The 16,390-nt window shown below is 43.5% G+C and overlaps 1 protein-coding gene across 5 annotated transcripts in view; it reads right to left on the bottom strand.

Annotated features, from left to right (window-relative positions):
- Positions 1 to 5,389: 5,389 nt before the first annotated feature.
- Positions 5,390 to 16,390, bottom strand: part of ACVR1 (activin A receptor type 1) — a 248,157-nt gene continuing 237,156 nt past the window's right edge. For all 5 annotated transcript variants that reach the window (XM_053259716.1, XM_053259730.1, XM_053259700.1 and 2 more), the window contains 3 exons: positions 15,652 to 15,849; positions 9,935 to 10,065; positions 5,390 to 7,972 (listed from right to left, as the gene is read on the bottom strand). In XM_053259716.1, coding sequence (XP_053115691.1) covers positions 7,838 to 7,972; positions 9,935 to 10,065; positions 15,652 to 15,849 — 464 coding nt within the window. In that variant the 3' untranslated portion in view covers positions 5,390 to 7,837. The remainder of the gene's footprint in view (positions 7,973 to 9,934; positions 10,066 to 15,651; positions 15,850 to 16,390) is intronic.

A 16,390-nucleotide genomic window follows, 5' to 3' on the forward strand; every position in this document is an offset into this window, starting at 1 on the left:
CCTCAAAAGAAACACTACTGCACCTACTTCAGTGGAGATGAATCATAGGAACTTAGGAAGCTGCCTTATACTGAGTCAGACCATTGGTTCACCTACCTCAGTATTGTCTACACTGACTGGCAGCGGCTTCTCCAAGGTTGTAGGCAAGAGTCCTTCCTAATCCTACCTGCAGATGCCAGGGAGTGAATCTGGGGCCTCCTCATGCAAGCAGATGCTCTATTGCTGAGCTATGGCCCCACCCCCTAAGGCGAACATCTTACAGCAGGCAGTGCTCACATGTAGTCACCCATCCAAATGCAAACCAAGGTAATCCCTGCTTAGCAAAGGGAATAATTCATGCTCAGTACCACGTTATCAGCTCTCCATCCCAGATCATAGCTTGGCATTCATATACTCCTTAGGAAAGAATGAAGTGGAATAGCCATATATGAGCTTCCATCGGCTCAATAACCACATGACTAGCAGACACTAAAATTTTAAGATCTTATGTCATCATGACCCCCTTAAACACCTTGGAGCCAGGGAATGAAATCTGCAAAGATGATTAATTTTTCCAGCAGGAATCCTCCCGCCTGTCCATAGGAATTTGAGCTTAACCACTTTATAGGGGACTCTGCACACTTTGTTAATTGTCATTTGCAAAGGAAGCATGTCGCGTTGTTCTTAACTGTATAGTTTTCTAAATTTAAATAGTATCACTCCATTGCTGTATTGTTGAATACCTAGTGCACAGGTGCAAAAACCTGGCCATCTCATCCCCCCAGGTGTCTTTCAACCATCCCCCCAGGTTTGGCTTCCAGATTTAGAACCTTTTAACATCACTGGCATCAGTTTTAAGTTGCCCATAGAGTTACACTTGCCACCAAACTCTTCCATCCATCACGAATTAGTGCAGTAATTTGCACATATTTATTCAAACATTCAATATTAAGAGCAGCATCCCAAGAAAATAAGCCATGACTGAGTCTCATTGAAAGGGAGCTAATGTGCTTCCAGTACAGTGAAGTACAAGTCATATTTTAAAAGCCGCAAGCCCAGTTTGGTTTATTTTGTTCACATGTGCATGCTCTCTCTCTCTCTCTCTCTCTCTCTCTCTCTCTCTCTCTCTCTCTCTCTCACACACACACACACACACACACACACACACACACACACACACACACCTCTGCCCTCCAAATGGTTAATGCTATAATCCAGTCTTAACTCCTATCAAAATGGAAAAATATTTAAGTTCTGTTTTGCAATATTAGACAAACCACAATATCCATCTAGAGTAAATAGTACCGTATGACAGGCAAAGATGGGTCAAGTCTGTCAGTCAGAAGGCAATTTTCCCCTCCCCTTGCTCTTCTTTTTGCAACCTTTGAACATTGTGCTCTGGCAGACTTTGTTTGTTAGTAGTTTATTAATTTGTGAAAAGACACATTTACAACTTTCTGTTTCCTTCATTTATTGTAATTTTCTATGCAACAGATGATCGTAAGAGAACCTAACACACATTAAAAATCACAAGGTGTCATGCTCGGGATTAGGAACATAGGAAGCTGCCCTATACTGAGTCAGACCATTGGTCTATCTAGCTCAGTATTGTCTTCACAGACTGGCAGCGGCTAGGGATGTACACGGAACTGAGGCAGGGCGGTTCGATTCTGGCAGGGGTGCCGCTTTAAGGGTGGGGGAGGGTGCACTTGCCCCTCCCGCCACTCCCCCCCCCCGTCGGTAAAAACCTTCAGGGCGGCAGCATACCTCCCTGCCGCCACTTCCTCCTCTTTGGCCGAAAGTGGCCAGAAGTACCGGGTGCACATGCGCCCGTTGTGTGTGAGTGCGTGCACGGCAGACAGGTGCATGCACACGTGACGTGCACACTCGCACCCGGTACTTCTGGCCAAGGAGGGGAAAGGGGCAGCAGGGAGGCATGCTGCTGCCCCTAAGGTTTTTAGCGGCAATGAGCGCTGGTGGGGGGAAAACAGGAGGAGGGGTAAGTGCACCCCCCCAGCATCGAACCCTTCCCCGGTGTTCAAACCTGTTCAGAGGCCCATCTAGCAGTGGCTACTCCAAGGTTGCAGGCAGGAATCTCTCTCAGCCCTATCTTGGAGAAGCCAGGGAGGGAACTGGGAACCTAGATGCTCTTTCCCAGAGGGGCTCCATCCCCTGAAGGGAATATCTTACCATACTCACACTTCTAGTCTCCCATTCATATGCAACAAGGGCAAGTGGGCAATCCTGCTTAGCTAATGGGACATGTCATGCTTGCTACCCCTAGACCAGCTCTTCTCTCCTGATTAAAACTTCAATATATATATTTGGATTAACTAGTGATGTTTAACTAACATGTATCCCAAGCCCATTATGAGCATTTGCTCCTTAAGCCCATTATGATAACACAAAACTATGTGGACATTCAAGCCCGGCTCAAAACCAGCCCATCCTCCCCATCTCTCATAAGGAAAATGAAACACTGCAAAAGGAGTGGGGGGAGCCAGTGGAGGGGAAGGCTGATGGCAGGAGCTTTGTAGGCACTGTCTTACAAATCAATCTGGCTTCCTGATAAGAGTGACCATTCAAATGTGGTACTACATTTGAAACACGTTGGCCCAATGGGGCAAGTTGGCCATGAGAAGCGCAGACCAGTCAGTGACTGGTCTGAGACTTGGAGCCATTTAGAGCAGAGGCGGTTTCCAAACCATTATTTATTTTTATACATTATATGCTGGCTTCTGCTTAAAAAAGGTTTTGAGGTGGCTTAAATAACGGTTTACAAAGCATAATAATAAATCCACAAGATACAAAATCCATACACACCAGGCCAACACGAGAGCTAAAAAGATCTCACACACAATACTGGGATTAAAAACTATTAAGGAAAGGCCTGCTGAAACAAGTCAGTCCAGAAAAGATGCCAAGAGGGAGGGGTCCAGTCAGATGTCCTAGAGGAGGGCATTCTACACCACAGACAGAAGTGGACCTAGGGAAAACAGCGCCTAGGGCAAGCATTGAAATTGCGCCCCCTGTCCAAACATCTGACACCCATCTTTCAGATAACTTTACCATAATATCAGCTGAAAAATACAAGTCAAGCTTGTTAATCTTTTAATCTTTCAAAAACTATTAAGCAGTGGACATAGCCAGACCAAAAAATGCTGGAAAACTACAAATTTCAATATGCTGGGGCTCATGAAATACCCAAATACTATGTGGCGGTGTACTTGGAAAACTAAACAGAAGTGCCTGTCTAATTCTCTACTATGCATCTACTAGCATCACTATTATATAAGTTTTAAAAATAAATGGAGAATTTGACTTTTCCCAGATACTCTGGAAATAACTGAAGGATATGTAGAGTCAACTGTGTCACTGCTTGGAATATATTCTAGTATTTCAGAAAGACAGTTAAAATGAGAGAAAGAGAGCAAGAAACTCCCAGTGGGCCTTAATACTAAGGCTTTCACACTGATTCAAAGACAAACTCACCATTAATAGCCATATTATTAAAACTTCACACTTAACTCACTTATCACAAGAAGCAAAGTAAGAGCAAATGAATACAATCCTAGCTCATAAGCTTCAGCACAGTAATCACAAGCCCTGATTCTCTGAACATAGTGCCAAACTGAATATGTGTACAGTGACTTATATATTATATTAATTAAAAAAAAAAACTTTTTATCTGTAGCCCCTTTGGGGGGCTTCCTAAAGGCCATGTGTGGGGCTGTCTGCAAAGGCTCCCCCTTCCGCTGCTGGCCTCTAGGGCCTCGCAGGGACAATTTGAGCATGTGTGGTGGCCATTTTTATTTTTATTTTTATTTAAAAAATGGCCACTGAAAACAAAATGACCACCACGCATGCTCAAATGGCCTCTGCAAGGCCTGGCACAGAGGCCATTTGATCATGCGTGGCGACCATTTTGTTCTTGGCAGCCATTAAAAAAATTAATTTTAAAAAACGGCACCCCCTTCAAGTCACGCCCGGGGCATGTGCCCTGCCTGCCCCACCCTAGATTCTCCCAAACACAGAAAAAGCTTTCTTTGGTATAGCGGCCAGATAGACCTCCCATAATGGTGGCACACACAGAAGGCTCTCCTTGTGGGTTCTTACGGGCAAAGCTGAGTCAGTCCTTCAAGTATCTTGGCCCTAGATTATTTAAGGCACAAAGGTCATAGCCAGCGCCTTGGGTCACACCCAGAATAACTGGTGATCAGTACAGCTCTCAAAATGTCTTCAAGTCACACATGATCAAGACTCCTGCACTCATGTGATGGACCAACTCAAGTTTCTGAAGCTTGTTCAAGGGCAACCCCATGTAGAGTGTGTTACTGTAATCTAATCTAGATGAAATGAGAATATGAACAACTATGTTTAGAGCTCACCAAGACAGAAATGGATGCAGTTACAACACATCTGAAGCTGAACAAAAGGCCTACTGGTCACTACAAATATCTGGATATTCAGGTATAATGCAAGATACAGGAGAACACTCAAGCTGTGAATGTACTCTTAAGGGGAGTGCAATTCCATCCTTATTCAGAAATGTTCATTCATCATTGCTAAATCAGCAGTTCTTATGACTAGGAAATGGATTTAATTCATTTATTAGCTCACTTCCAGGCCTTCACCACCTCTATTGCCATATTATGTCTAGTATTTGCCCGCATACCCAGAATGAAGTATGAAGACACATTTTATATCCAAGTGCTAAACTGGGCAAGGAGGTGACTTTTAAAGTAGTGGTTCTCTTATATTTAACAAGGAGAGAGCAACTGGTCCTATCCAACCCCAGCATGGCATCTTTCCCAGTGACTGCTTGGTGGCCTTTCCCATGCGTTTCTTTTTTAGATTGTGGGCCACGACAGGGAGCCATCTTAATTCCTTCTCTGTGTAAACCACTTTAAGAATGCTTTATAAAAATAGTGCTCAGATTGAAGGTGTCTTTCAGAAAAAGAGAATACCTCGGTCCCATCTCAACACAGGTTTGATCCATCACAAATTAGGACTATTATACAAAAACCTCACATTCTGTTTTCTGGGCTGTTGTGCACGACCACCTTAAAAGCAAACCACATATAAGATTCCTTGCGACTAAGCCCTTCTGATCACAATGGGACTTGTGCCTAAATGAGTGTACAGAGAATTGTATCCTTAGCTGACATATTTCTATTCCTGTGTCATGCATACACAGCCATGATGGGGCTAGAAGTTAACCATGTTGGACTACCCATGTTCAAATCCTTGTACTCTTGACATTTTAAAAATACCTTCTGTGAAAAGATCAGCAGGAAGAATATGTTGTTGGGAGAGGAGCTAATCATTAGACATTTACAAATTAGGCATTTTAAAAGCTTCTTTTCAAAGCATTCCATCTGTGTTTCCAAATTAAAGAACCATACCAAAATAGATCAAAAACTAAAGTTTATTAGAGTGATTGCCACTTTTCCCCAGTGGGAAGATTAATGACGGTTTAACTGAAAGTAAGAAGGGATATTCTAGTTTTCTTTCCTCAATTTGAATAACTTGGCAAACACCACTTTTAACAGAATGGAAGTTATTTGGACAAATCATAACTCTAAAAACAAAACAAAAGAAAATTACTGAGGTCAGACTTCAGAACCATGGAAATCCCAGAAACAAATGCATCAAACACAGTTTTCTACAGACTGTTTTCTGTCAAGTTGCATGAGCAGGTGTGCTGCGCTCTCAGAACAGGTTCAAACATGGAGAGGCGGCAGGAGTGCACTCCTGAAACTGCACCACTTCTAACTACAGGTGAAGGATTTACACCACAATTTCCCCATGTCTCAAATCTCTTTGCAGATGGAAAACTAGCATGTCAAGGAGAACTGTTTGAACTAGCTTTTCAAGTACAAGGCACTTTTGACATGGGAGAGCTTTCCAATGTGGGATCATGTCACATCTCACCTTGAAACCACAAGGCAAGATTCCACACTACATAGATAGCATTTGTATGTCCAGATCTTATGGGAGAGGAGGACATAGCGCAGGATGTTCTGGGCAGTAAATCATGACATACCTGCCCTGTCTCAGATGAGGGACTATTTCTTCTTCATTCAGTGACAAAAGCAGTGCTTAACATTAACTGGACGAACTAAAGTTTTTGCACGCTGCTCATGAAAGGGCTGCCGTTGGAGTGCTTAACAAACAGAATGACGTACAACTGAAGTCACAATAGCCCCGTCTTGTTTAACTCTGCGAGAAACAATGTTCATTCAGCTTGTTTGACAAGCTCCTGGCATTATGCTGGTTTAGTGGATTATAGAGCAACCACTGATACATTCAACAGATTTAGCTTTAACTGGGAGAGTTCAATAGGAAGAACAGCTGGGTAAGGCAAGGCAAGGCACTGGAATAAAAATTTTTTAGGAAACCCAAGATTAAAAATAAGAGATGAGAACAGTATGATGTGAGTTGTTCATACATCACACAAAATGCAGGTTATTGTGAAGTCATGGCTCCCGCATGGACCTCCAACAGCAGTGTTGCCTGTATAAGAGGATTCCTCTGGTGTGTCTCCATGATGCCTCATCCACCACACTGGTTTGCTGGCAACACATCTGACTCACAAACACATCAATGGTTGGGAATCCTAAGTGGACACATGCTGGTGATGCAAACTGTATAGCATTGACCTTATGCACCGAGAGAACTAGGGGGACACTTTTTTCCATTTGACTTGAATATATTCTATTTCATCTATACAATGGCTGCAAAATACAAAGAGAAAAGAAAAACAGCTTTCCCTCCAGTAGAGCATAAATGCACATTATAGATAGCTTAGAAGAAAAATGCACGTTCTCATATCATCTATGACTTACCACCTTTCTCTGCAACTCGCCTCCTCTAGATCAATAAAGGTACTAGATGTGGCATCATTTGGGTAATGGCTTTATATTTAGATATATATATATATTTATATATAAATGTTTTGCATATTTTGAACTGAAAATATATGTTACAGACCACACACATATAAAATGTGAAGCACTTAAAAAGGTGATTAAAATGTATAACTGATAATAATTGGGGGGGGGGGAGACGAAGAGGGATTGTTTCAGGTTATACCGTGTTACAAAAAAGTCCGTAAGAAATTATAGAAGCCACATAAAAATAAGCTTTAACTGTATGCACTATCCTCAGTTTTCTTAAAACTGTTAAGTGCACTAGTAATAAATAAAATTTGCGAGTTTCCTTATAAACAATTCCTAGTGTCCAGCATTATTGTAAACAGTACACATATGTAAAATGCAGCTTACCAAAAAAATAAAAATAAAAATGAGAGTCGGTTACATTGGATTCCCCAAATTGATTTCCTATTATTCAAAACAAAGATCAATGCATACATAGCCAATCATATTTTTGGCAACTCGTGTCTTTAAAATTAAACAGTAACAGTGCAAGTAAGGAATGCAAAGAATTCCTAGTGCAATAAAGAAGAGAAGCACAGGCAATATTGCTGATTAGAATTGACCACTTCCATGGGTTTACCTTGAGAGCAATAAGAAGACACTTTACTTTTCGTTTCTTTTTATGAAATTAAAAAAAGCAGTTAAAAGCCATGGTTGTAATGCCCCAATTGTGTCTTAGGATTTCTCTGTCTTCCTTTCATAGGCCACTGTAGATCCAGCATTGTCTTTATAGATTGGCCATTTGTAAAATGCCATGACAGTCACCAATTAAGGCTCACATGGTTCTACTCCATTCAAATGGCTGGGCAGGTAAACAACGTTGCCTATGTATGAAGCCACTTGGGACCAAATCCTAGAAATCAAGCCATACTTCTGTGCTGGACAAAAGCCTTTGTGTCTTGTCAGATCAGGCGTTGACATCAACAGTCAGCTTTGAGCTTATCTAAGGAATTATCAATTTTGGTCAAGGTCTTTTTAATACGCAGAGCTGTTAGTCTTGCTGATGGATTGTGATACCAACACTCTTTCATCAACTTGGCAAGAGAAGTTAACGTCTGAAAAGAAAAATCAGATCAGGACATTTCTGAAGCATTCTTAAACTACTGATCTAATCTACAGTCTGTATATGCTCAGTTCAGACATTGCACCAAACCACGGTCAAGGAAGTTTACTTATGGCTTGATAGGATGTTTGAATTGATAGCCCATGGCTGATCACAAACCAAAAGTCGGTTTGTGCCAGCTATAGATTGGCATGATAATTTGAATTTACAAGCCATAGTTAGGACCATTTTTCTGCCTCCAGAGGCCTCTGAGTCATAGAGACGAGTGCTGCATGGATAAAAAAAGGAAAGCAGATAAGCAGGTCTAAACCATGGTTTGTCTGTACCCCTGAAAGCTCAAACTGACTTAGAATCTAATGGTTTGCACAAACCAGTTTGCTGCAACCACGTCTTGAGAATTGAGCCATAATGTGGTCTTCGGAAATGTTGTTTATCAAGGCCAATTCAAACAGTCAGCAGCTCAGCAGCTGCTTGAAATACTCAAAGCTGTAATCTGCACTTTATATCAAGTTTCTCTTTTATGAACAATCTGTGTGGGGAGATTTTTCTCCCCACATAGCAAGAACACAATCTGCTCATTGCATGAAGGGCGCTCCATGAGGACACATTTCTAGTGATCACCATCTCACTGCTTTTTAGCGACTATGTTCAGAGGTTACTTTATAAAACTGCATTTAATATTTTGATTCAATATCTCAAAATACATTCATTCACAACTTGCTATAGCTGAGATAAAGCTATATCATCATCATCATCATCATCATCATCATCATCTCAACTAAATATATCTCAATACTGCAACAGGCACCTTCAGAAGGGTGGCCCCAAGATGGAGCTCTTTAGCTTTTGGCAGCTCACTGGAGTTGTGAGGATGTGGAAGGGGAAGTTTACTGGAATGAAGGTACCTAGCTCAAGCTTTGAGGGAGGAAGCAGGGTAATATGGGATGTTACCTCGGCCACTTGAGCTGTTGGGATTTGATGGGTTATAATTTAAGCAAATGGTTATCAAGAGCCCACTAGGGAGATTTTGAAGAGCGATGATGGTGAAGGTGAGGAAAAGGGGGCTGTTTGTATAAGAGAGGCAATGATTCTAAAGCTGCAGATCTTGGGGGGGTGGGGGAGATTACATTTTCAGTTTTTGTTCAATTTAGCAAAGAAGAACTTGGCTTGTACTTTTCCCCACCCCCATATATAGTAGGGCTGGGCATTGTGTTGGGTCTGACAGATATAATACCTCAATCAGGCATCACCATCAGTTTTGCCATGAGAACAGGGAGCCCCAGCAGCCAGAGCTCCGACTGCTGTCATGCCAGAACCCCTGAGTTCCAATATGCCTGTTGGATCCCTCCCTTCCCCCTCGTTCACCTGGGACCGGGTGGGGGGCTGGAGACGGCATACACAATGTCCTCGGCCTCAGCCACTCGCCTTCTGGCACAGCTTCTGTGTACAAGGTATAGATCCCCACCCCCACCCACCACTGGCCTTAAGTTTCTTTTAGGTCCCCAAGCAACAGAACGGACTGTGGGGATTTTTTGTTTTTTAAGGGATGCCATGGCTGCATCCCTTAAAAAAACAACCCTATGAATCCCCTAATTCCTAGAAGCACTTGGGGGCAGAAGAGGAACTTTAAAAAAAACAAAACTTCTTTTACACAGAAGCCATGCCAGAAGGCAAGTGGCAAGATTACTGTCATAGTGCTTCTTATGAAGAGGACATTGTGTGTGCTTTCTTCTGGTCCCAGGTAAGAGAGGGAGGAGGAAGAAAGCACAAGAGAGGGCAATCATGTCAGAATTCTGACTCAACCTAGTGCTTCAATTTGTATTTGATGATTTGCTTGATTATTGATCTCTCTGAAGTGTGACCACCAGTTGAATTTATTCCTTTTTTAAAAAAGATAGGGCATGAAAATCTTGAAGTTTGCACATGCATGCACATTATGTTCAGGTACACTTACAGGGTCTGAAAACCATCTGTTGGGAATGTTTGGCCTTTGCTGATCCACACAGACTACTTTTCTCATGTCTTCAAAACTAGGGTCATTAGGAACTACATCATAAAAGGGAGGTTTGTAGTCTTCAACGATACCTGCACCAGAAGGGGGGAAAAGCATATGTGATGATGTTGAATGGATACATATCAGAACCTTCATTTGCAAGACAGAGTTCAGTGCATTACTACTTTGCACTGATGCTTAGCCAGCACAGAGCAATTGTGACTTCTCACCGATATTATGAAATGAAATCCAAATAGCACAATACAATCAAGGCATTAATCAGCTTGTCCTCCCTGTGGGAAAGAGCAGAGCGCTTTACTCTGCAAACACACACATGTACAAACAGGCAAAAGACAAATCAACTAACAAGGCTTGATAAATAATTTGGAGAGAAACTTAGATGTCTGTAAAAACTTGCACATTTTAGCCCCCAAACAGACAACACAGGGCCTGTAGAGATGCTGAGTGGGATAGGACAGAACATTTAAAAAGCAACAGGATGGTTCCATGACAGACATAAAGCAGTCACTACTCCCTAAAAAGCAGCCTGCAGGATATTTTGCTAGAGAGCTGGCTGCTACGATGAGATGCATGTTGCACCATGTGGTTTGGCCACAGCAGTGTTTTATTCAGGCTTTTAAAGTAAGCCATGTGTCTTGGATACATGCACATCAAATCTTGGCTTTCTGTTTTGGAGGTACCCTAAACATTAAAAAACAAGAACTTCATGCTGCAAATATTTCCAAGGAATTCAATCTTTATAAAATATTGCAATGTTATCCCTTGTGAACATAGGAAACTTCCTTTATACCGAGTCCCTCTAACTCAGTCCTGTCTACACACTCCTGGCAGTAGCTTTCCAAGGTTTTAGACAGGAGTGTCTCTCTCTCTCTCTCTCTCTCTGTCCTACCTGAAGATGCCAGGGACTGAACCTGGGACCTTCTGCATACAAAGCGGATGCCCTGACACTCAGCTGTGGCCCCATCCCCAACGTTCAGTCTGGCGAACTTCAGTCCCACAAGGTACATCATAATTCACAAGTGCTGACATGGATTTAAACCTCATTTTCACCGGCATCTTCCAAGCAATTGTCTCTTTGAGAGAAGCGCTCCCCAAAACAGGGATGTGCCCAATCCTTTGCATAAAAAGCCAGTTAGTGTGAGAGGTAAAGGGAAGGGCTTTAGATCTGATGGCTTGCTTTTTTTGGCCACCGTCTCTGAAAACTTACAATCCATGATTTATTTTGCATTTTTTTCAAAAAATCTCTCTCCAGCAAGGGTAAATCAAGAGCTAAAAGACTCATAAAATGTATTTATGCTTCAGACCTTGACAGGTTTTGCTGTTGAAAGAACACATGTTTTCATATTGGGTGAGGGAAGAAGTACAAAACTATATTTCCCAAGAAATATTAGGGACATGAGATGCTGTCCCAAATACACTTGACACCACAGCTATACAGAAAAACATTTCTGTGGACCTGAAGCAATCCCATATTATTCCCTTTTAAAGGCCATCTTCAGTTTCACAGTCTTTTATATCCATTACTTTACCGAGAGTCCTTTGACAATAAAATGGCTTGTCTCATCATTCCGGACTAAACGACTTTACCCTTGAGCCCACAGAATGGAGTGGGTAAGAAGTCAATAAAATCTGGCAAGAGCTAATGGTGAGCCCTGGTGGCCCCAGCTACAGCTCCAACCAACAGTGCAGTGTGCATGCAACATGGAGGACGTTTCTGCCAGATCAGCGAGGCCAGCTCTGCCAACACTCGCACTCAGTTGCCAGGACTACTAGAATGCAGCCTTCACGGTGTGTATTTTTCTGCCCAGGTTTCCCTCACCGCTCACTCATCCACATGTGCCCATCACTTTGCACAATGGCTAAGTCCCGAGTAGCAGGGGAGCTTCTGGGAGCAGAGTGCAGAAGTTACTCTTGAAAGCCAGGGAAATTTGCTTGTTGTGACCTTTAAAGCGTTCAGAAGCCACAACCCAGCACCCCTCACTGCAAAAGCTTCCCTTTATCCTCTCAGAACCTGCTGCTTTATTGCATAGACCCTCTTGTAGGAATGAGATCCATTAATGCCCAGAGAAAAAACCTTTTCAGCGGAGGCGCCCACATTGTGGAGCAATGCCCTGAGGAGGTTTGTCAGAAACACCCCTCCCCCCAATTATTGCTTACGCTCTGCCAGATGGTGAAGATCCACTTCCCAAAGCAATTTAGATAAGCGGTACCTCTCTACATTCCACCCATCTGGAACTATCAACTGTACCTGCTGCTTCTCCATATAGATAGAGACTGCTGCTTCTCTTGGTAGGGGTGGTGACTGTAACTGCTTGATACCGTTTATTTGGTTTCCTGTCATCCTCTCTTTTGATACATTGCCTTGTGCATTTATGGAGAGGCAAACAATACATTTCTTAAATAAAATATATGTGCTGCTCCTTTTTGAAGTAACACTTCTTGACTATGTTGTGCACCTTTCCATTTTAAACCCATAGAAGACCTGCATTTCCACAACTGAACATTCATGTGCATATTTTAAGTTTTGACTGTATTACAGTAGAAGCAGTTGCCTCCCTTTAGCTCTAATAATTTTTTTTAAAGGCTTTAACAAAGCCAAAGTGTTACGGCTCCTAGGGGAATACTTCTGGCTCCAGAACTACTAAAGAAAGCCAGCAAAGCACCATAACCTCTGATCTACACTGTCATAAGACTGTCATTATGAACTTTGACATCCTTCTCTCTTATACCACAAGAAGAAGAAAACCACATTATTTTAAAAGAGGAAAGGTCCTTGAACTCGCACATTATAATCCATAAAATTAGTAATAAAAATTACTAATTAAAACTGGCAGTGTTATAGTTCAGCATTGTCTACACAGACTGGCAGCGGCTTCTCCAAGGTTGCAGGCAGGAATCTCATCCCTCTCTTGGAGATGCCAGGGAGGGAGCCTGGAGCCTTCTGCATGCAAGCAAGCGGATGCTCTTCCCACAGTGGCTCCATCCCTTAAGGGGACTATCTTACAGTGTTCACACATCAAGTCTCCCATTCATATGCAGATACGGCGGACCTTGCTTAGCTATGGGGACAAGTCATGCTTGCTACCACAAGTCCAGCTCTCCTCCATCCTCACTCCATTAAGACTAGAAGTATGGAAAGCCAACAAAACCACTATCCCTTCACAAGGGACCTGACCATTTCCAAAGAGCCCTAGCAGGAGGAGGAAGCCAAAATCGCCAAGCACACTGAGGGTGAACATGAGTGTCTGAGGTCAGGTCCAAGTAGGGTTGCAACGGGCATACCAGCCACAGAAGCACCTCTGCAGTCTGTGTCTTTCAGAGGGAATGTGACCCTGTCCAAGACCAGATTTACCTCACTACTCGGATTATCAGTTCTACCAACCCAGAGCACTTTCAAATTATCTGGATTAAGTTTTAGCTTGTTTGCCCCCATCCAGTCCAGAACAACCACCAAGCCCCGGTTCAGAGCACCCACTGCCCCCCTGGTGTCTGCTGACTAAAAGGATCGGTAGAGCTGGGTGTCATCATCATACTGATGGCACTGCAGCCCACACCCATGGATGACCTCTCCCAGAGGTTTCATGTAGATATTAAACAGCATAGGAGATTGAATAGATCCCTGGGGCACCCCACAGGCCAAGGGATGAAGCAGGCATCCCCCAGCAGCACCTTCTGAGTATGACCCTCCAGGTAGGAGCGGAGCCACCATATAACCATGCCCCCAAGTCCCAACCCAGAGAGCCAAACCAGAAGGATACATACACACACTCCCTCTGTCTATCTCCTGGTGTAGGTCATCCAACAGGGCAACCAAGGCAGTTTCCATCCCATATCCAGGCCAGAAGCCGGACTGGAAAGGATCTAAGTAATCAGATTCATCCAGGACTGCCTGAACTGGAGAAGCCACCACTCTCTCCAACACCCTGCCTAAGAAGGGGAGGCCAGACACTAGTTGAAAGTTATTTAAATCATCTGGGTCCAATGAGGACTTTTAAAGGAGGGTCCTAATGACTGCCGCCTTCAGCTGAGGGCACACCAGGTTGTGGAGGAGCACCTTAAGGCTTGGAACCACAACCTCAGTGGTTATGCTTGGGACTCTGGAGTTACCCTCTGTTTCTGTGGCGTGCTGGGGTGCCCAAGGATAGGTGCTATCAGCCATTTAGGTTGACAGGGGCACTCTGTGCAATAACATTAGGCCTGGTCTAGTGACTATCTAATCTAGTGATTATCTCAAGAATAAAGAAAGCATCCCCATATTCCTCCTTGCTCTCCTTTTTCCTCAGAAAAAGCAAGAGGAGAGTGCTGGGTGGGGGCATGGACAACCATGGCAAGTTGGGCATACTGAGTTGGACATCGTTTCAACAAGTAGTGGGAATTTAAGGAAGCCACTGAGGTTACTACTGTTCCTACCACCACAGCCAGAATGTAAAACTATGTGTTCTGATCTTGCACATCTTGCCAATTTCCCCCATTACCCTGGAAAGATTACCCATCACATAATTAAGAACCAATGAGCCCTTTATTAGCAGAGAGGACAGCTCCATTTCCAGCTCCACAATGCTTGGCCGACTGCTTTGAATAAGAGCACTGCAGCACACAATTTCATGCAAAGTTCAGAACTCAAAAGTTCAGCAAACAACCTATTACAGCATTGAATTCTCAGAGGTCTCAAAAGCGACACATGCTACAACCCCAAGAGTTCTAAGAATTGAGAAACACTGAATGTTCATGATACACACACATCCATGAAATAAAATGTTTGCCAATAAACATGAAAGAATGACATGTGTATTACTTGGTTTTCTGCTATGGGGATTGCACTCATTGTTACTTTAAAAAACAACACACAACCAGCCTTCCTTCCTTCCTTCCTTCAGGACTGAGTAAACAGTCTCCTTAAACAGCTCAAGGTCTGCTGTGCCAACTGATGAAGTGGGAGCACAACGACAACTACAACGGTGCAAAAGTTGCACATGCTTAACATGACACTGGTGGGCATCCTGATAATCACAGCACACCAAGTAGGGTGGCAGGCACACAACAGTACCCCTCATGCAGCGCCCTCAGTCCTCCTGCCTTCCAGGTGTTGCACAAGAGGACCAAGAGGCAGAGAGGCCCCTGCACTCTGGAAGTGATTTGTAAGATCAGAACCATGTGGTTGACCCTCCACGGCAAGTTTCTGGTCTTATTAAGCACTTTTGAAGCACAGGGAGCACTGCTGACTCCTAGCCCTCTTGAGTGTGAAAGACGATGGAGGTGTTCACTCAAGGGAAGGGTTCACTCAAGGGGCATGCCGGCACATCCTACTTACAGACAGACAGACAGACACACTTCTTTCATCAGGATGTCAGTCACTCACCCAGAACCAAGACTGGTGCTGCCAATACTGTAATGGCTTCATGGCAAGTCAGCCCTGGACACATGATGTCAAAGTAATGACTACACTTGACCACATCATGTGCAGTCTCTCCCGCCATGCACACATGCCCTTTCCCGTCAAAGGGTTATGTCTCATTATAAAGGCCAGAGTACATACCCATCTGAACACAAGAAAGCACCTGCTACCAGGAAGTTGCACCAGATCCTGTCTCATGCTATTGCCAATTCATTTTTTAGGCTATGGACCATTTCCGAGAAATATAGGACTAGCTACTTACCATTGCTAACCATACGCCTTGCTACTTCCCAAAGGACCAGTCCAAATGCCCAAATATCGACCCTTTTGTAAGAATCAAAGCAATCCACTTGGATGGTTTCATCTAAGACTTCTGGAGCCATGTAGCGCTTGGTTCCCACGCGGGGGTTGTTCCCCACATCCAACTGATTGGTGCTTTGGGAGTGCATGACTGCAAGGCCTAGAATCAAAACAAGAGTTGCTGTAAAGTTACTTTTGTGATTGATAGTTTCTGTGACATTGTTCGGATGGGGGTGGGAGGTGATCTATAGCAGCTATCCAATTCACCTTCATGACTATTTGGCAAGGGAGGTCATTAACATCTCCAATGGGAGGAGAGGCCGAGAAGAGCATGGCTTCCTACGTTTGAACCTGAAAGACTGGATTCAAGTCTTAATCCATGTTCAAGCTTAATCCATCTATCATTGTGGTCATGTATTTCCCCAGTAAATGAAGGCTTCCATATAGAGAACCACCAACAAGGCTGGGATGCGGGGGTGGGGGGAGAGGAAGATGAAAACAAATGCAACAAGAATGTGGCACACATTATATGCAAACAGCAAAGGCTTTCAGGGCAGGAGGAGAGAGCAATAACTCCAAGTCACAGTAGTGGTTGAACCAGCGCCAGACCAAGTGGCAGCAAAATATACATTTTGCTATTTTAACATCATATCTACACTGCAACAACTTATGTCTCCATTGCTACATAAGTGTTGCATGGC

Source organism: Hemicordylus capensis, chromosome 1, assembly GCF_027244095.1.
Source record: "Hemicordylus capensis ecotype Gifberg chromosome 1, rHemCap1.1.pri, whole genome shotgun sequence".
NCBI classification, from domain to species: Eukaryota; Metazoa; Chordata; class Lepidosauria; order Squamata; family Cordylidae; genus Hemicordylus; species Hemicordylus capensis.